General features: G+C 37.9%; 1 protein-coding gene across 1 annotated transcript in view; it reads right to left on the reverse strand.

Moving 5' to 3' along the window:
• Positions 1-22,005, reverse strand: part of Gphn (gephyrin) — a 326,333-nt gene that overhangs the window by 34,515 nt on the left and 269,813 nt on the right. Inside the window, exon 16 of the mRNA XM_050158607.1 lies at positions 13,226-13,347. Within this exon, the coding sequence (XP_050014564.1) occupies positions 13,226-13,347 (122 nt within the window). The remainder of the gene's footprint in view (positions 1-13,225; positions 13,348-22,005) is intronic.

A 22,005-nucleotide genomic window follows, 5' to 3' on the forward strand; every position in this document is an offset into this window, starting at 1 on the left:
TGCCAAATCTGCCTGCATGCTAGGCATTCAGTAAATGTGTCAGATTAATCTTGGTTTTAAATCAGTCTCTGGGAATAAACAATTATAATGATATTACAGCAAATAATAATGTCTGAGAATGAAAGAGAACACCCATTTAATATTTTTATGATGATAAATGACTCTTTGAGAGGGAAATAAGTAATGTGAACTAGGACTGTGCATTCAAATATCTAGAAGGCCATTATATAGAAAATGGAAGTGGCTTATTTTAGAAGAAACAGAGATTCAGCTCAGTGTCATGGAAATACATGTACACTGTAACAATATCTAAAAGGAAAATGTATTGCCTCATCAGGAAGATTATTTTTACTAAAATAATCAAAACCAAAACATGATGTTTTCCTTAACTTTTCCTTAACATTCTCCATTGAGTGAAAGTTACTGGACTGGGTAACATTAGGGGTTCCTTTTAGTTCTAAGATATTCTGAGTCAGCTGAGCATGGCTGGCACATACCTTTAATCCTAGCACTTGGGAGGCAGTGACAGGTAATCTCTGAGTTTGAGGCTAGCCTGGTCTACAGAGTGAGTTCCAGGACAGCCAAGGCTTCACAAAGAAAGCCTGTCTCAAAACACACACACACACACACACACACACACACACACACACACACACACAAAACCAACCCCAAAACAAACGAGAGAGAGAGAGAGAGAGAGAGAGAGAGAGAGAGAGAGAGAGAGAGAGAAATTCTGAGTCTATGAGAATATTGACAATTGTATAAACAACTATTGACTATTTTCTCAAATAATATGTGTTGGAATGCCCATGTAGGCATGCATGTTTGCAAGTGTGTGGGAATATGCATGAACATGAGTGCATGCTGAGTATGGAGACCTTAAATTGACATAGGGTGTCTCCATCACTCTCATTCTTTATATGGAGAAGCTCTCTCAATTAAACCCAGAGCTCAATGATTGCCTATTCTATATTTTGCCTTGCAGAAAGTCTGATGGGATCACAAGTGTCACCGTGCTTGTTCAACTTGTACCTGGTTTCTGGAGCTAAGACTTCAAGTTTTCATGCTTGTTTGGCAAGCACTTTACCCCTTAAGCCATCATCTCCCCAGACTCTGCTCACTTTATGAACATCAGGATCATTCACATATTTGACTTAAATGGTAGTGGGGGATCTTTTCTTTTATGTAGAGTTATGGCATTCACCTTCAACTTTGGAGATGGTGACCAACATCCGTATCACTTTCTTTTAGTTCTAAATCTTTATTAAAGAATCACAAAAATCAGGCTTTCCTTTCCTTAGTTCTATCTAAAAAACATGCTATTTATGGTCATAAATATTATATAGTATTTTTTCTTTCTTTCTCAGACTACATTATTTGCTATAATATCAATATAATTGTTTAATTCCAAAGCTATTTTGGAGAGATTGATTTAAAAGGATATCTCAAAATACACCTACCAGTGAATTAATGTGACTTTAGGAAGACTATATGGATTAGTAAGTTTTTGTGAAGGAAGAATATACTGTCTAGAGAATATGCCAAGGTTTTGTTCTGCTAATCAACAAATCTGATTTCAGAGGATGCATGCTTCATTAAAATGCCTTTGCTTCAAATTTGCTCAAAGTTGTCTTTGTTATAAATGATTATAGCCCTGAGTAGCAGCAAATTATTTTTTTTATAGACACACACACAGATATATTGCCATTTAGTACCTGTGTGCTTTTTTTCTTTTTATTGTTTTCTTTTTTTTTTGTTTATTTATTAAAGATTTCTGTCTCTTCCCCACCGCCGCCTCCCCTTTCCCCCCCTCCCCCAATCAAGTCCCCCTCCCTTGTCAGCCCAAAGAGCAATCAGGGTTCTCTGCCCTGTGGGAAGTCCAAGGACCACCCACCTCCATCCAGGTCTAGTAAGGTGAGCATCCAAACAGCCTAGGCTCCCACAAAACCAATACGTATAGTAGGATCAAAAACCCATTGCCATTGTTCTTGAGGTCTCAGTAGTCCTCATTGTCCACTATGTTCAGCGAGACCGGTTTTAACCCAGGCTTTTTCAGACCCAGGCCAGCTGGCCTTGGTGAGTTCCCGATAGAACATCCCCATTGTCTCAGAGTATGGGTGCACCCCTCGCGGTCCTGAGTTCCTTGCTAGTGCACTCTCTCCTTCTGCTCCTGATTTGGACCTTGAGATTTCAGTCCGGTGCTCCATTGTGGGTCTCTGTCTCTGTCTCCTTTCATCGCCTGATGAAGGTTAATATTCAGGAGGAAGCCTATATGATTTTCTTTGGGTTCTCCTTATTTAGCTTCTCTAAGAACCCGAATTATAGGCTCAATGTCCTTTATTTATGGCTAGAAACCAAATATGAGTGAGTACATCCCATGTTCCTCTTTTTGGGTCTGGCTTACCTCACTCAGGATAGTGTTTTCTATTTCCAACCATTTGCCTGCAAACTTCAAGAAGTCCTTGTTTTTTACTGCAGCAAATTATTTTTGCTTTACTATGAAGTCTGCTGCAAAATTCAAGACCAAGACAGAGTTGTTGTCCAAGTTCAGGATTTATAAATTTCAAAATGCTTAGAATGGAAAAGGGGGTGCCCTTGAGGAAGGGGAAGGGAGATAAAAAGAGAAGGTGGGGAGGGTAATGGTGACTCACAGTATACAACAGCTCTGCTAGGGGAACTGGGAAAAGGGGGAAGGGGAGAAATAAAATAGTAACAAGGACATTTGAAAAAAGTCACAAGGAAGCATACTATTAACTACCTTAGAAAACAAAACAAAACAACAAAAGCCGTGCCAGATGGTGGTGGGGTATGCCTTTAATCTCAGCATTTGGGAGGCAGAGGAAGGTGAATCTCTGTGTGTTTGGAGCCAGCATGGTCTGCAGAGTAAGTTCTAGGACAGCCAGGACTTCATAGAGAAACCCTTTCTTGAAAAACCAAAACAAACAAGAGAAAACCCCCAAAAAACAACATCACCTCCACTATAATATACATAATTCTGTATATAAATATACATATATAGCTTTAATGAAAATATTTGTATATAGCTTTAGTGAGCTTTTTTCATCTAGTTTGATGGTGCTTCCTCCAAGATTCAAAGACCACCTAATAAAACACTAATTTCATGCATGAGAAGCCCTCTTTTGAGTTGTTGGTCAAGGCTATCCAAAAAACTCCCCAAATATACAGCCTATTGATGTTGCCTGTGGTTGCCCCCAGAGGTAGAAGGTATATCCCTATTGTTTAAGATACCATGCATTTCAGAAACAGGATCCAGAGATAACTGAGCAGGAACTGAACTGAATGCCCACTCCCAGAACTAACTTTCATAGTACCTAAGCAACCATGTAATGTTCCAAAGGAGGGAGGTAACCAATAGACCTACCTAGCTATGGCACCTATGAACCACATCAATGACCAGCATGTCTTGATAACCCAAAGAGGGCAATAGTGACACATATACCTTGACTGTAACCAACAGCTCTCTCTATTTGGACTTACTTAAGACCTATTCAACAAGAGGGAAATCATGAGTGATAATAGAAACTTAGCTTATTACTCAGTGCTAGTTAATTCACAGTTATTGGAGAATAATCTACAATCACTTGTTACCAAGTCATTATAATCTCCAACAACAATTTATAAATATTTGTTCTTATACTCACAGATAAGTATAATCTTCACCCCTCATTAAGGAAACTTTTCTTTGCAGCTGATGGAGACCATTAAAGAAAAACAAATCAAAATGCAGAGTTGTAGAATTCAGTACCAAAACATACATATACACAACACTCCTACATCTATGGCTCAGGGGACATTGTAGAAGAGGTGGCAGAAAGATTCCGAGAGCCAGAACATCAGGGATTTTGCTCTGAGATTGTGTCTCCTACTATCAGAAGCTACACCCATCAAGTCTCACCAATGTGAGATGAACAAGGATAATACCAAGGAACATGACAAAGTAAAGTTCACAAGGCCTCAATTTTAAACAAAGAACTACAGGCAACTGAATAAAGATGGGAGTGGAAGAGGTGGTCTTCCCCAGGAAGAGTACAATTGGTTAAAGGTGCACGCCTTTAATCTCAGCACTTTAAAGATAGGTAGGTGAATCTCTGTGAGTTTGAGGCTAGCCTGGTCTACACACACAGCCTAGTCTATCCTGATAATGTCTGCAAAATGGTCCAGTTTTATAAGAACATAATTTGCTAATAACCCAATAGCCAGCCCAGCCACAACTACAGAGTAAGACTCTGTCAAAAATTAAGACAATAAATAAGTAGTGATAATATTATTGACTGAATTAAAATATAGTGATTAAAATGGAAATATATTAGACATAATAATCAGAACTGGGTTGAGGGTCATTAGGAAAGTTTGTGAGATTCGGGAAGTGTCAGGTCCAAAAGCACCAGAAAATGGCTAACTGTGGTGCCTATTGGCATACCAAAATGCATGCTGGCCTGCAGGCTCTCTCAGCTTCTCAAAAATCTGTTACAGAGTCCATGCTGGCATCCTGGCTCTTCTCACCCCACCCCAACTGTTAACATCTCCAGTTCATGGGCTTTCCTTCCCCAGCTTCTCATTCCCACATAAGCCTATTTAGGTCACATACTCTTTGCTCTCTCTGTTTCCTCTTCTTCTAACCCCCGCTCCTCTCATAGCTTAATCCTGTTTAGTCTACTGCTGTTTCTTCTTGATCTGGCCTCTTTCGGATGTCTCTGTATTCTCACTCATATCTATAATAAAAATCTTCCTGTCAATAATATCTTAGAATGGTCAAAATTTCTAGCTATAGTCCTACCTAGACATTGTTCCTTGAAACAGAACATCAACTATAACAAGGCTCAAGGATTCAGAAAGACAATAGCAATAGCCACTACAGAAGTCTCCCATGGTGAGTGAGAAGACTGTCTTTTAATTAAAAGCATGTTTGATAAAATGTGAAGAATATTTTTTGTTAGTGAAGAGAAAAATGAAAATTTCCAATAAATGACAAAAAATCTGTTGATTCAAAATTTAAAACTACATTTTGAGTTCATTTCATAAGAAGTAGGCAGTTTATAAAGAAGAACCAATTAAACTGAGATCTAAACTCCCTTTGCTAATTAGACAAGTCCCATTTTAAGGACATTAGGGAAACACTAAGAAGTTAGAACTGTTGGGTTCACAAATTGGAAGCTGTAAGACACTGGGCTTTGCTCATGTAATCACTGTACTATGAAGTCTATCTTGATCATTTCTGTGAAATGTGTCAGTTTTATAAGAATCCAATTTGCTATCTTAGTACTTGTTAATCTTCCACATTGTGCTTTAATGTGAAATGGGAGCTTTATAAATTAGCAGCTGCAAGGTTGAAATCCAAACAGCAGCCTACAACAGAGCTAAGCAAGCAAGCAGGATTTGAGTGTGGCAGGCTTCTATGAAGCATTCTTTTTCCAGAATGGGGGACAATTTTACTTAATTATAAGGAAAAATTCAAGTCTTAAAAGGTCCAAGTCAGTAGTTAGGAAGCGGTGTTACTGGGTTGTGTCTTAAACTGAGGTACAAGCAGTATAATAGTTAAAATCAGCTTTAGGAATGATATGAACTCAATTAATACCCCCCTCTCTTGTTTTATTGAGACAGGGTTTCTCTGTAGCTTTTGGAGCCTGTTCTGGAACTTGTTCTGTAGACCAGGCTGGCCTTGAACTCACAGAGATCGCCTGCCTCTACCTCCTGCATGCTGGAATTAAAGGCGTGTACCACCAACACCCGGCCTGATTTTTATTTTAAATGAAAAGGTATTTGTTTATTTTAGGTTCATGAGTTTTTTTTTGCCTGTATGCATGTATTTGCACTGTGCATGCCCCTGGGGCCCAAGAATGTCAAATGAGAGCTTTGGATCCCCTGGGATTGGAGCCTGCTGTGAGCCTCCATATGGATGCAAGGTGTTAATTCCAGCCTGGCAGCAGCCTGCCTCTGCCACAGAAGCAGTTATCACATCAGCTGTTGCCAGGGGCCTTTCCACCATCAGCAATATAACATGTGCACTGGTGTAGGAGGTCCTTCTGTATTTGTGTTGCTTACATTGGTTATTAAGAAACTGTCTTGGCCTTTTGATTGGGCAGTGCTTAGGTAGGCAGAATAGACATAACTGAATGCTGGGAAGAAGAGCAGAGTCAGGCAGATGCCATGGTTCTCAGGCCAGAGACTGATGCTGGTTAGAATCTTTCCCATTAAGCCATGACCTCATGGTGATATACAGATTGGTGGAAATGGGTTAGATCAGGATATGAGAGTTAGCCAAGAAGGGGCTAGATATAGTGGGCCAGGCAGTAATTTAATTAATATAATTTCTGTGTGATTATTTCGGGGGCTAAGCTAGCTGGGTGGGACAGAACAAAAGGGACCCCGCTCCCCTCCATACTACAGAATGGCGTACAACAGTGCGCCCCTTAAAGCTGCCTACTAGGCACAGCTTGCTCTCTTGCCTCTCTTGCCTTTCCTGCCTCTTACTTTCCCCTGGTCTCCCTGTCTACTTTTCTCTTTCATGTCCCCACTCTGACTCAGCCTTTTGCTTTTACTCTCCCTCCTGTGGAGAGTTCAGGCCTATTCTTGCTCCTTCAAGGTTATAATAGGAGGTTGGTCCCAGGATATGGCTACAGACAAGATGTTTTGACCTAGGGTGTGGTTACTTGATGTTTTGGTTACTTGATGATTGAGAATGTGATTACTTTGTTCCTTGTATCATGGTAAATCAGTGTTTTGTCTTCCCCCTCCTCTTTTGGATTGGGGTATATAAAGCCTATGAGAAATAAATGTAGGCAGATTTAGTATTCACAGGGTTGTCCCCTGGACTATATACTGTATCTCTGTCTTTTCTTTTGTACCTGTTTTCTTTCTGTCTAACATTTCTAATCCACATACCCCTACCCTGAAATGTATGAACCCACTGAGATTGAACCCCAACACCCTCTCCCAATAAACCTCTTGCACTAATTCTGTTGCACCTGGCATGTTTGCTTATTGACAAACCTTGGCAGGGCCCAAAAGATACCCACTTTGCTTTCTTTTTTTATCCTTTCATTAGGAACCAAACCTGGGCACTTTGTAAGTACTCTTAACCATTGAACCAGTTCTCTAGCCCTGAACTTTAATTTCTTTTTCTGCAGTAGAATCTGTGCATTTGAATAATGTTTACTGTTTATTATATTCAGAGGTAAATGTATAAGATTGTCTATTTAGGCCTCAGAGAGCAGCTTCCCACACTTGAAGGTACTTTGTAAAATTCTTCTAAATAGTTATAGACAGAAGTGTTTGGACTGTCTAATCCAAAAGATGTACCCTCATCAATTGCTGTGGACATAGTGACTACCAGCACATACTCTGTCCCATTATCCATGAAGTTTACTACTATTTGTTGGGAAAGTTCACACATTGATTCAATATAACAAATCCTTTACCTACTGTGTTTAGGCTACACATGATAGCACTTTTATGAGGAAAACAGATAGAAAATACAAAAGTTGAAAATCACATATACCTAAATGACCAATATTTTAACTATGCTTTGGCCACAATTCTGTATTATAGGCATGGATGGGACACATGTTGCCTAGTAGGATAAGCAGGCTGACTGGTTACTAAACCAGCCATGGGAACAAACAAAAAATAGGCCATCTGTTTCGTCTCAGCTTGACTAGTTTCATATTCTAGAAGAGAAGACAGGATTTCGGAGTCAATGATGTTTGGAATGAGGCTAAAAAGCCAAGGGAGAGCCATAGGAAAACATGTATTAGGAGAGTGAACATAGGAGGAGGAGCTTCAAAAGCCAAGAAAGCAGAGATTACAAATGGAGAATAAGGTGAGGGAAATTGCAGGATATAATACTGCGATAAAAAGACCTAACAGCTGTGTGTGTTTTTAAAATATCTATCTATCTATCTATCTATCTATCTATCTATCTATCTATCTATCTATTATGTATACAATATTCTGTCTGTTGTATGCCTGCAGGCCAGAAGAGGGCACCAGACCTCATTACAGATGGTTGTGAGCCACCATGTGGTTGCTGGGAATTGAACTCAGGACCTTTAGAAGAGCAGGCAATGCTCTTAACCTCTGAGCCATCTCTCCAGCCCTGTGTGTGTGTTTTTTAAACATACTATTTCAATAAGGTGTTGTCCAAATAAAGAGGGATCAACACTGGTAGCGATGGTACTATTCTGTGCTATGAACAATCTCTATGATTTCTCCTGATTTCTACTTTTGAAATCTGAGTTTCAGAGCTGGAATGTTTGGAAGTATTTTTATTATTAGGCTATAATTCCTCAGTGCTAAGATCTCTCTCTCTGTCTCTCTCTGTCTCTCTCTGTCTCTCTCTGTCTCTCTCTCTCTCTCTCTCTCTCTCTCTCTCTCTCTCTCTTCTGTATTTTCATTAACAATTTATTTAAAGCTCACAGGGCACTCACTGAATTTAACGCATTATTGCTACTTTCTGTGACCCATGAACCAGCAGCTTAGGGTCACCTAGAACTCAGTTAGTGATGAGTACAAAGGAAACTCCACACTCCCCAATTCTGGTGCTCATTCCTCTCTACCATTTCCTTCTCACTGTCACAAGGGACAAAGGCTCTCTGGACACCCACTGGCGTACCAAAGCACATGCTGGCCTCCAGGCTCCCTCAGTATATCACAAGTACCTAGCTTTCCTTATCTTCTTCCTTACCCTAAACTGCTCTGGCTCAGAAGCCTCACCCTCCAGCTTCTCATTCCTATAACTGCTATTTCAGCTATGCTCTCTCTTTAGTCTTCCTCTCTTTCTCCCTCTTTTGCCCCTCTCTTGGTTGCTTTTTTCTCTTCCTCTCTCATTCTTCAATACTCGCTCCTCTTATGACTATACCAGTCTGCTGGACATGTTCAGTCTACTACTTTCTATCCCTGCTCTGGACTCTTCCAGAAGCTTCTGGCTGTTCTCTCCCTCATCTCCACAATAATAATAATAAAAAATTCCCTCAGCCACACCTTAGAGCAGTCATGGTCTCACTTTATACAGTTACAAAGATGAGGTCTTAGCCCACTTCAGCTGATTCATTATACCTATATACAGCACGTGTTTCCTGGTGACTGACCAAAGTCTCCCTCAGTCATTAGTCCATGCAGTCAACTGTTTTATAAAATAATGACTTATTATATAACTTCGTCTGTTAGAAAAAGCTTCAAATTCAGTTGATATGGGCAACTCTACCTTGCCTAAAAACCCAACCTCAAATATTTACCAAATTTATGTGTATTCTTCCAACCCAACCTTTTGTTCTAATTAGTCTGGCCTATTACTGCAAATTTTATGTTTCTTATTTGGATTAACCTATCATCTTTTCCTAGCTAGATTCTATTAATCCTTCAAATTCTTTATAAAACTTGTTCTGACTACCTAAGCTTAGAGATGCTACAACTCTTCGACATATTTTTATTACATGTCTTCAAAATCATAGCAAAATCATTATTAATCTCAAGAAATTTAGGTTTTACTTCTGCCTCTGCACTAACTAGTTTTATAATGTCAGATAAATTCCTTAACATATCTGGGTTTCAAAATTAGACTTTTAAAAGAAGAAAGCAAAACAAAAACCCCAGAAATGCCAATGTATGGTACTTTATACAGTGTGAGAAGAATAGAGGAAATGTATTTTAATATAAACTTATTATTTCTAAATGAACATTCAAAAAATAAAGTTAACTCTCAGGTATTTGAAGTCTTCCTCTTATAATTCTCACTTATTAACTCATCATAATTTTTTAAACAAAAGGTACACCCACACCCACACAAAAGCAAACTTTATAGGCTGAAGAAATGGCTCCACAGTTAAGAGCACTGGCTGCTTTTCCAGAAGATTCAGGTTTGGTTCCTAGCACTCACATGGCAGCTCACAAGTAGGGATGTGATGCCCTCTTTGGCTTCTACAGTGCTAGGCATACATGCTGTACAGACATACATGCAGGCTAAACATCCATACAGATATAAATAAATAAATACACGTGGTGAACTTTTAAGCTCAATTTAAAAAGTTATAACTTACTCTTCCAGTTTATATTCATTGTAAAAATCAAGATAAATAACAAGGACAAGAGCTGAGCCAGGTGGTGGTGGTGCACGCCTTTAATCTCAGCACTTGGGAGAAAGAGGCAGGAGGATCTCTGTGAGTTCGAGGCCAACCTGGTCTGAAAGAGCTAGTTCCAGGACAGGCTCCAAAGCTACAGAGAAACCCTGTCTTGAAAAACAAAAACAAACAAAGAAACAAAAACCAAACCAAAACAACCAACAAAACAAACAAACAAACAAACAAAAAAAGAACAAGAGCTGAAAAGTATAATCATAGAGAACCTAAAAACCACACTCAAGCCTTCTAAATGGCAAGGATACGAGGACTACTTTATACCCTTATCTCTCATAGCTTAGCATGGTGCTGTGCTCAAAAGCATTCCTGAGCTGTTTCTCATCTGGGGTTCCTCCCATGCCGAGATCCTCTCAGAGGTTCTTGTATAACAATATTTGCTTTCATTAGAAAAGGGAATACACAGCAAAAAGAATGAAGAGGCAACCTACATAGAATATCAATAGCTGTACAGTTATGTACCTTGTTTTCCTTGCTAAATTCCCAGTGCAGATTTCCATTAGAATAGCATTAAATTCTAAACCATTCATTCTGGGCTTCTTTAACACAGCACTCTAAGAGTGAAAGAGTCTGTATTAGCAACAGTCACTTAAACAACCCTTTTCTCAGTTTTATATAAGGTATTGCTACCAAATAGAAGGATATACACTACAAAGTGACACATTTCTCTTAATTGCTTATATGGGTTTTATAGTTTGTTGTTCATTTTGCTGTTTTCAGTGTATGCTTTGAGGTTAAATATCAACATTACTGTTACCAGGAAATGCCTATCACAAATTTAGTAAGGACTTTATACAATTAAACATCAGTGTTAGGTCACAGATGCTCTCCTGTCTCCTGGCTCCCCCCTCAGTCTCCCCTGCGTCCATAGCTCTCTGCGGCAGAGTTGAGAAAGCAAGAGGTATTCTGCAGTGTTCTTGTAGGTTCCCTCCTTGCAGCTGGAAACAAACTCAAATTATAACTTTACTTTCAGTGCCTGTGACTTCTGGCACATTGACTAGGTTACTATGATATGGAACTTTACCCTCCCACCCTGAAATTCTCTTTGTTCTTGGGATCTGAATAAATGAAAGGTCTCTGTCCCTGGAGGGCCCTACCATGGTCTTGACGTTATTTTTCCTAATTGCTCTCCCACTTCAGGATCTCATCAGCCAGGAGCCTCTAAGTCTCCTAACAAAGGACAATTCATTCCTTTTCCACAAACCAGCTTTTTAAAAAGTTTTATTTTAAAAAGAGCCTTTTAAAGGTGTTCTGGTCTTTGTAAGTAAGATAATGTCAGTAATATATTATAACAAGTACCTAACTACCTTAAAATAGAGAACCAAAACCAAAGTCAAAAAACCCAAAGCTGGCTGCTATGACCCGGACACTTAAGAAGCTGATGTGGTATTGGAAATGGGAAGTTTGCCTGTGCTACATAGCACATGCGTGCACATGCACAAACATACATGCACCCATGCATGCACATATGCATACACATATCCCATTAAAAATATCATCAAACCATACCAGCACCAGAAAGTGCAACAATAAAAATGACAATGGACAGAATTATGGGCCAGGGGAGTGCAATTTATGGCTAAGACATTTAACAATATTAATTAAAAGGCTCTTTTAACCTTTACACATCTTAAAGAGTTCATTAATGCACTTTATCGTAAGGGCAGCACCACTCTTTAGTGAGAACTAAGACTGAATCTGCTGAGTTTGTCACCTGGAGTTTGAGCTCTGCTCACTTTATCTTTGGGCAGATAAAACTCTTAAATCTATCACTTCTTTTCTCAGAAGTTGTTTTTTGTGTTCTTTATATGTCTATGTCAATATAAAACTAATATTGAAATTTATATTAAAGGACAGATTACTGCTTGGCCCAAATCCAAAGAATTGGGTATCTTTCCCCTGCTGTGAAGCTCTTCTCACTCCCTTCCTAGGAGGTGGGTCTCTGGTACTAGGTGACTTGCATACTGGCAATGAGCTATAGCCTTTAAAAAGCCAGATGAATACAAACAGTGTGGATTTTTAAAAGGAAATAAGTTCATAGACACACAAACACACACACACACACCACACAATTCGGGAAAGAAGAACTTTAAAAAGTTCCCCGTACAATGTCTATGTCTAAGGTTTGGACTGTGCCCACCCTCCATCTAGGATGGGTTGATAGTATACCTACTAGAATATACTTTGTAAAATGATAGGGCAGAGCCTCTTCTAAAGCACCCATATCAAAGATCCATTGCAAAGGATCAATGCCTGATGAGCTTTCTCCAGTGACGAGGTAGTGATAAGGGAGACAGTGGTATGGGTGTCAGGTACCTGGTATCCATCACTCCAGAGAGTCTAGTTTTATCTTCACCAGGTCAATGTTTAATTATTATTAAAGCAGTGATACTTTTAGAGAACAGGAATTTGTGCCTTGCGAAAGGGTTAAGTAGCAGTGTTGTTTAGTAGTGGGATGCTCAGAAAATAGAGACTTTTTTTTTTTTTTAATTATGGGACACACCATTGGAAACTGAAAGAAACATTTAGAGAATGTACTGAAGGTCTGAACTGATTTGTTAGGTAGGGGCAATGTGTTCTTAAAGATGGGCAGGTATAGTTACTGCATCTCCTTTGCAGTTAAATAGGTGAAGCTGGAAGAAATTTGGGTTACACAAGGATACAAAATCAATGTATAAGTCCATGGAAAATGACTGTGCTTAAATGTCAAACAATCAGGTTTACTAGTTTTGACGGTCTCTCTCAGGCTTCTCACCTGTGTTTCCAAAGTCTTTCTTGAAATAAAAGTGTGAAAAACAATGACATCATCACTCTTATTTCTACTTGGATAAAGACAACTACATGAAAAAATATCTCAATTTAACACAGCACATCAAAGCAAAAGTATTTTTCTTTTTATAAAACCCATTCTAAGAAAATATTTAAGTTCATATGCACCTCTACAATTCTTAGGCTTCTGAAGAATGTGACCAATAAAAATCATGTTCTTCTCTTTAGCACCAACTCCATCTACTCTAATAATCTAAATATTCATATTACAGGATAACTACTTTTCAAAAAAAATCTATACTTACTTGTCTCCCACAATTCCCAGGTTGATTGTGGGATAACCATGTTCCTGAATTGTTGCTAGAAGTGTTGACCGATTGCTGTCTCGAATCTTTCCTGGTAAGAGGTCATCTTCAGGATTGAGCAGCTACAAAGCCAAAAAACCATCACTAATTATTTTCTTAGGTAATGTTGCCTATTCTAATGGAAGTAATTAGATGTCAATACGTTTAGCATTTTGAGATCTATGACAGCACGTGGCATGTAGAAGTTATATGCTTAAAGAAGTTTGAATAAATATTGTAAGTAAAGGAGAATGGTAGCTGAGTGGGTCAAATTTCATACTAGGTTTGGCTATAATTGGCAATAATGTCAAAGAGAAACTGGGCTTTCCTAGAAACTGATTATTATGAAATTATCTTTGGTCTGAAAATACTATCTTCCAATTCATCTTAAAATATCCTTTATGTATATGGGTGCTTTGTTTGCATGTATGTCTATGCACCATCATGTTCTTGGTGCCTACTGAGGCCAGAAGAGAGCACTGGATTCCCTGGAATTGGACTTAGCGATGTTTGTGAGCTGCTGTGTGGGTGCTGGGAGTCAAACGAGTCCTCAGGAAGAGCAGCTAGCGCTCTTAGCCACTGAGCCAGCTTTCCAGCCCTCTTCCAATTTACCTGACAATGAGAATATCTGATATTCTCAAGTCTGAAGAGAACAACTTTTTACTTTTTCTCTTTCAAGCTTTCTGGTATATTTTCTGAAGTGGAATCAACAGTATTAAAGAAAAACTTCTTTGAAAGGAACAGCTATTTTGTGTCCAAGATACAAACTTAAACAAGGAATATTTAACTACATCCACCCACAATTCCATTTCTCTGAGTTAATATCTACCAGGAGTGTCCATCAGGAAAATTTACTTTTTTTAGGCTGTTTCAATAAGTAATCAGCTTAGTCAGTACAGTAGGAACACCTTTGAATTTACATTAAAAGCAAATTACTCAAACTCATTTATAAAATGATTTTATTATAGCTACCCTGTAATGTACTTGTCAGAATTTAAGTAACAGTTTGTGCAGATAAATGTGATTTATTATATTATTGATTATATATCATTAATATCAGTATATTACCAATACTATATTACATCATTACTATAGAGTATTATTAACAATAGTAATGCAACATGTCATTAATGACTCAATAAATGTGATTTTCTTTCCTCAATGATAAGAATATCTAATTTCTCTTTGGTTATCATATTGTTACTCCCAGGGGCTAGCTAGCTCACACCATTCTTGTTTATAGTGTGAACACAGACATTATGTTTACAAAATATTCAAGAAAGGAACCTTTAACCCGCAACACTCAAACTGAAGATTACTTGTAAGTGGTAAAGGTACTTGGCCCAAGTTTGATAGCTGATTTTGATCCCTGGAATTTACTTACATGTAGAGAAGGGAAATAACTATATGCAGCGGTGCTTTTACCTTCACAAATGCACTCTGGCATGCATGCAACTCAAACATCCCCAATAACAATAAATAAAGTTAAAAGAGAGAGAGCTATATTTCAGCCTCAAAAGTATTATAAAGTTAAAATGAGTGTTTTACTTTTAAGGAACTGAGGCCCATACTCAGGGCCCTATGAGCTATAGTATTGATCTGCAACGTCAGACCCAAGCACTGCTTGGTAGAAGACTGAGAAGGAGGCAGACAGCAAGTCCAGCATCTCAGATACTTTGTTAGTGTGGGACCCCCAGGGCAATAACCAGTTTCCCTTTAATTTTCCTTTTTATTCACTAGTGATATCATGTACCCAGAGCTTTGACTTTATGTTAAAAAATAGTGGCTTTGAAACAATCCTTTTATAAAGAGGCTGGAAAAAGATGCTCTGCCATGTTACTTGGAAGCCTTCCCTTAAACAATGTACAAGTTTACCTTTATCATAAGCCATAGGATACTGTAGCCCATGCCTACACCGAGTCACTGGCAGGGACTGGAAACTGCTACGATAGTGCTGATATAGACAAGTTACCTGATCTCAACTAGCAAAAGCACTGTACTTATAATTCCGTAAGTCAGACTAACTGCCAGTCATGCAAGTTGCTTTAAAAAGAAAACTGCATGCTTATATTATTATTACTGGTATTATGATTTTTTTGCCTTTGTTATATTTTTACAAACAGTTCCAGAAATAAGAGGATAGTTAGAGATAACTAGAGAATCAGAAGTTTGTAAAATTGACATAATGAAATAATAGCTGGTTAAATGAGGGGGGGTAGACTTATAGTTTATTTAAAGTATTTTAAAAGAAGCATAGAGAATTAAATGGAAAGCTAAATATATGAGAATAAATCCACAATTTTCCTTTTTGCAATTTAATCCAATTTTCTGTTATATTTCCAGCCATGTCTGGAATGGTGCTTAAAACTTATTACAATTAGTAATAAGTATAGAAGATGAAAAATGCAAAATAAAACAAAATATCTTACTATCTCTTTCCTACCCATCACTTCAAATTACAATTTCTGGTTTTTGGTATCATCAATGATGCTACTAACTTCTTAGCTTTTCAATACTCAACTTTCTTGGATGTTGATTTTTCCCTTTGTGGTTTACTCTCTTCCCAAAGGCCTCAATAATGATTAAAACCTTTTTTTTTTTCGAGACAGGGTTTCTCTGTGGTTTTGGAGCCTGTCCTGGAACTAGCTCTTGTAGACCAGGCTGGTCTCGAATTCACAGAGATCCGCCTGCCTCTGCCTCCCGAGTGTTGGGATTAAAGGCGTGCGCCACCACCTCCCGGCCTAAAACCTTTTTTCTACCCTTTCCCTCCCTCCTTTCTTTCTTTTTTTTTTTTTTTTTGAGACAGAGTCTCACTATGTAGTCCAGCTGGAAACTTGCTATGTGAACTGGGCTATATCTGACTGTCCTTGCTCTCGAGTGCTGGGATGTGTATCACCATACCTGGTTCCATTCTGTTTTATCTCATTTTCATCCAGTATGCTACCAACATCTCCACAATTTCATATCAACAGCCTAAGTTCCCAGTTCTGGGTATTCTATCTGAGTTTTTGTAAAGCCTTACAAGTGGGTGCCTTGCTAATAAACTTTCCTTCTGAGGAATGAAGTAGAAACATGAACTTGCCATACCATGCTATTGCCTGTGTAATAGTTAAACCATACAAACCATAGTGTGCAACTCAAACTATCATAAGTGATAGTTTCTTTCTTTCTTTTTTTAAAGATTTATTCATTTACTTTATGTATTTGAAAGCTTCTCTATATGTACACCTTGATCTCAGAAGAGGACATCAGGTCCCACTATAGAGGCTGTGAGCCACCATGTGGGTGCTGGGAATTGAACTCAAGACCTCTAGAAGAGCAGCTAGTGCTCTTAACTGCTGAGCCATCTCTGTAACCCCATAGGTGATAGTTTTAATACAAATATTTAGATCTCTATACTCTGACATAGGATCATGGACAAAGCTATTTAATTGTAGCTCCAAGCGGGCTAAAAAGGTGAGAAAGTTTGTTCCAGCAAGCCAACCAGCTTTACAATTTTTTTTACTTGTCTTTTCCTGGACTGTCTTTACTACCATCTCCTTGAGAACCAGCTGATAACCAACTCTAGTCCTTAAAATCATGTATATACACTGTTGTAGCTGCTTCCTTTTGAGATATTGCTGAGATTTTATAGTACAGTAGAGAAATATGTCATCTCAAAATATGCTATTTTGGTATAAAGATGATTTTTGATTTGAAGGCAACTATGAAGCACTAAGTACAAGAGCTTTATGCCAGGTATGGTGGTGCCTAAAGGCAGGCTGATCATCATCCTCAGTCACTAGAAATTAGCTCTATGAGACCTTTGTCATATAGCTGTATTAGCTAATATAGTTAATGTGTCTACCCCAAACACACACATAACACAAATAAATAAATGCAATATAGTAAAAGCAAGGATTTAGGTAGAAGCCTTGTCACTAAGGTTCTCTCCTTGGTTATGCTGCACGGCACTGAATTCTCTTGGCCTCTCTGCTCAGGGAATATAGTGGTTTGAATCTAAATGTCTCCTCATTGCCTTATATACATAGGATTCATAGTTGGTAGTGTGTTTGGGACAACCTTTTCAGAGGTTCAGCCTTGCTGGAAGGAATCACTGGGGCCAGCTTTGAGGGTTTATAACCACGTCCTTTTCCTATTTTCTTTGTTTCCTGTGGGTGGATGGAAGTGTGATGGCCTTTCTTGACCTTACAGACTCTAGCTTCTATAACTGTACGCTAAAAAAACCAAAACCAAAGGAAAAAAAAACCCAAAAACACCTTTATTCCTCAAATTCCATTTGGTCATGGCGTTTTGCCACAGCAACAGAAAAGTAACTAATACAGAGCATTTCTCTATGGTGATAAGTTCACTTACTTTGAATTATGATATTTATTGGTTGAGATCTCAAAGTTATTTTCTTTGTCAAAACGTCAGGTTCTTGGGGCATTTTGGTTATTTGATCAGATATGTGCTAATTTTTTTCCTTTGGTGAAGAGCTGCTAGGGTATTTATTTGATTCTAATAAGCATCTTATCTTCCAATTGGCTAAACTTATGTTTCTAAGCTTTTTTTTATTAGTCTATAAACCATTTAGTTTATTTGAGGAGCTGGATTGGAATGAGATTTCTTCTTTATTCGTTCTGACTGATAATTTTTAGGGTTCAATGTTGAGAATTCAATTTTTATGTTTAGACAATGAATTCATCAAATAATGAACTACTTGTGGATGGTCTTGTATTTATCTTGTTTGTTTGGTCTTGTATTTATTTTTATAAAAGGCATGCTTTCATTAAGGACAAATACAGTACTTGGAGTACTTTTAACATGACTATAATATTCACACAAAATACTTTAAGAATAAAGAAAGAAATATAATTTTAGATATTCAATGATTAGCATTTTTATTGTTATGTAAAACTTCAAAAGAAAATCTTGAAAGGTAAAAAAGTTCTTTTGTTAAATCCTCATGAAGAGAATCTCTGTCTTAATTTGTCTAAATGACAAATTCACTTATTTTACCTAAGAGACCTCCCTCTATTTCTGTTCTTTAGAGATTTAATACTATGGTCTTAATGATTCCATCATGTGCCAAAGACTCACTTTCTCATACACTGAATGGCTTTGCCTGCACCTAAGACTTTGTGTAAGGGGAAGGCTGTATTTTTTTGTAGTGGTCAGTGACTGTTTTCATCTTTCTTGAAAGCAGCTATTTTATACACCTTCATTCTTCTGTCTCCATTTCTAAAAAAATTTAGTTTCTCTAGCTCTAACTGATGATATATGAATACCCTAGAATATCCACATCATCCAGATCAACAGATTTCTGTCTCTCTTTATACACGCGTGCGCGCGCGCACACACACAGAGATTATAAATTCTAATAGAATATATTTTTATTGAAATACCTTTTACTTATTGCTCTGAAAAAAAAGTAAAGTTAATTAAAGTTGGTTACTTGGCTATAAGGTAAGACAAGACAATAAAGAGGAACATTTACAGCTTTTAAACATAATTGGTTTATGGTCTAGGGAGATACCAGTTGGTAAAGTACCTGGTAACTTTTGATGTGTATCTTCATTTCAAAGCTTTCTTTTAATATTTGTAGTAAAACTTCTAATAGAGACCTTAATCGTAACATGTTCAAAACAGAAGTCCCAATTTATGCTGACTAGCAGCTTTCTGTAGTTGGCTAAACAGCTATCCTTAGGCTTGCTTAGGTAACAACTTAGAGCTCATCTGGAGTCCCTATATGTCCTGATATTTTGCTTTAAATTACTTATCAAGATCTGCCAGTTTTATCTTCAAAATATATCATGGGTCTGGTATGGTACACCATCTCTCCACTGCAGTTCAGTGTAATTTTCTCAGTATGTCTCATAGCCTACCTTTTCTCTTTGTCCCTCCTACATGCTATACCACTTAACAGAATACAGTTAATGCCTTAGACTCATTCTACTCACTTATACTCTAAGCTATATTTCTTTTTTTTGATTTTTATTGAACTCTACATTTTTCTCTGCTCCCCTTCCTGCCTCTCCCTTCCCACCTTCAGCCCTCTCCCAAGGTCCCCATGTTCCCAACTTACTCAGGAGATCTTGTCTTTTTCTACTTTCTACTTCCTATGTAGATAGATCTATGTAAGTCTCTTTTAGTGTCCTCATTGTTGTCTTGTCTTTTTCTACTTTCTACCTTCCATGTAGATAGATCTATGTAAGTCTCTCTTAGTGTCCTAATTGTTGTTCTCTGGGATTGTGGTTTGTAGACTGGCTTTCTTTGCTTTATGTTTATGAGTAAGTACATGTGATATTTGTCTTTCTGTGTCTTGGTTACCTCACTCAAAATAATGTTTTCTAGCTCCATCCAATTTCCAGCAAAATTCAAGATGTCATTATTTTTTTCTGTTGTGTAGTACTCCATTGTGTAAATGTACCACACTTTCCTTATCCATTCTTCCGTCAAAGGGCATTTAGGTTGTTTTCAGGTTCTGACTATGACAAACAATGTTGCTATGAGCATAGTTGAGCACATGTCCTTGTGGCACGATTGAGCATCCTTGTGATATATACCCAAAAGTGGTATTACTGGGTCTTGAGGAAGGTTGTTTCCTAATTTTCTGAGAAATCGCCACACTGACATCCAAAGGGGTTGTAGCAGCTTGCATTGCCACCAGCAGTGCAGAAGTGTTCCCTTTTCCCCACAACCTCTCCAGCATAAGTTGTCATCAGTGTTTTTGATCTTGGCCATTCTTACAGGTGATAGATGGAATCTCAGAGTTGTTTTGATTTGCATTTCTCTGATGACTAAGGATGTTGAACATTTCCTTAAGTGTCTTTTAGCCATTTTAGATTCCTCTGCTGAGAGTTCTCTGTTTAGGTCTGTACTCCATTTTTTTTTAAAATTGGATTATGTGTTCTTTTGCTGACCAATTTCTTGAGTTCTTTGTATATTTTAGAGATCAGACCTCTGTCTGATGTGGGGTCAGTGAAGATCTTTTCCCATTCTGTAGGATGTCGTTTTTGTCTTGTTGACTGTGTCCTTTGCTTTACAGAAGCTTTTCAGTTTCAGGAGGTTCCACTGATTAATTGTTTCTCTCAGTGTCTGTGCTGCTGGGGTTATATTTAGGAACTGGTCTCCAATGCCAATGCATTTAAGTGTTCTTTCTTTCTTTTATAAGGTTCAGTGTGGTTGGCTTTATGTTGAGGTCTTTGATCCATTTGGACTTGAGTTTTGTGCATGGTGATAGATATGGATCTATTTTCATTCTTCTACATATTGACATCCAATCATGCCAGCACCACTTGTTAAATATGCTTTCTTTTTTCCATTTGATATTTTTTGTTTCTTTGTCAAAAATCAGGTGTTCAAAGATGTGTGGGTTGATATCCGGGTCTTCTAATCGATTCCATTGGTCCTCTTGTCTGTTCTTATGCCAATACCAGGCTGTCTTCAGTACTGTAGCTCTGTAGTAGAATTTGAAGTCAGGGATTGTGATGCCTCCAGAAGTTCTTTTATTGTACAGGATTGTTTTGGCTATCCTGGGTTTTTTGCTTTTCCATATGAAGTTGAGTACCATTTTTTCCAGGTCTTTGAAGAATTTTGCTGAGATTTTGATGGGCATTGCATTGAATCTGTTCTAAGCTATTTTTCTACTGTTCCAAGTTGGGCATTGACATTAAAGTGGTATAGGTTCTGTCACCTCTCCAACAACATTTTCTCTTTTACATATCTTTTACTTTTCTTACTGACACATGGACCTTGCTATTCCTCTGTATGATAAATATGTAGCCTACCTTAGGGACTTCCTTCATTGTTCACCTGTCTAGAATAAACCTCCCTCATGTGGCATGCACTGCGGATGCCACATTTTACTTCAGCAGGCAACCCTAATCACCCTAGCTACATCAGAAGACCAGCCAGGTCCAAACAAGACAATAAAACTCATCTAGGTATTTCAAATAAAGGAGGTGGAAGAAGATTTTTAAAGACAAGGCATTGGTTATAAATGTATTACAAAACTTAGAGGCAGAGTAAACAGAGAAAACAGTGTACTAAAGACTAGTGACTGCAGAAATCTGCCACTGTGTTCAAGGCTGTTGGAAAGTGATGAGTCTAATAGTTGGGCATCTCCTAATGCTTTCACCTTCTTTCTACCTTTTATACCATGTGAATGCATCCAAACAGCAAAATCCAAGTAGAGGCTTAGTGTGGTCCATGCATGAAAACCTAGCATTCATGCTGCAGAGGCAGGAGGGCTATAAATTTGAGGTCAGTGGGATCTACATAGTGGGATTCTATCTAAAAGCCCAAAAAGACTAGTATCTTGACAATAGTTTGCAAGAGAGCCCAGAACATTTAGTTTCCAGGCTTTCACTCTAATTGCAATAGCAGGGCTGGTATTGGATAAGTTTCAGCAGACATTAGTGTCGATGGGCATTCTTTATCATTTTACCCCTATTTTTTTTGTGCCATTATCACTATTTGCTTACTGACTACTTTCCAGTTAGAATCTCAACTGTGTATGAATAGGGAATTTATTTTTCTTGTCTGTCACAGACCTGCTGTATCAGAACACTGCCTGGCATTAGTAGCATAGTAAGTGGGGAGGGGTTGGGAGTAGTAGTGCACTACAGTGGAGAGAAGGATTTTAAAATTTATTTTAATGTTTTCTTATAGGTATATAATGTATGTTGAATATATAGAACATATATATATATATATACATTACCCCACCAAAAGACTGTTTTTATCACTAATATTGT

This window comes from Alexandromys fortis, unplaced genomic scaffold (assembly GCF_014885135.2).
Source record: "Alexandromys fortis isolate MF-2015 unplaced genomic scaffold, M_Fortis_MF-2015_v1.1 scaffold_99, whole genome shotgun sequence".
In the NCBI taxonomy this organism is placed as follows: Eukaryota; Metazoa; Chordata; class Mammalia; order Rodentia; family Cricetidae; genus Alexandromys; species Alexandromys fortis.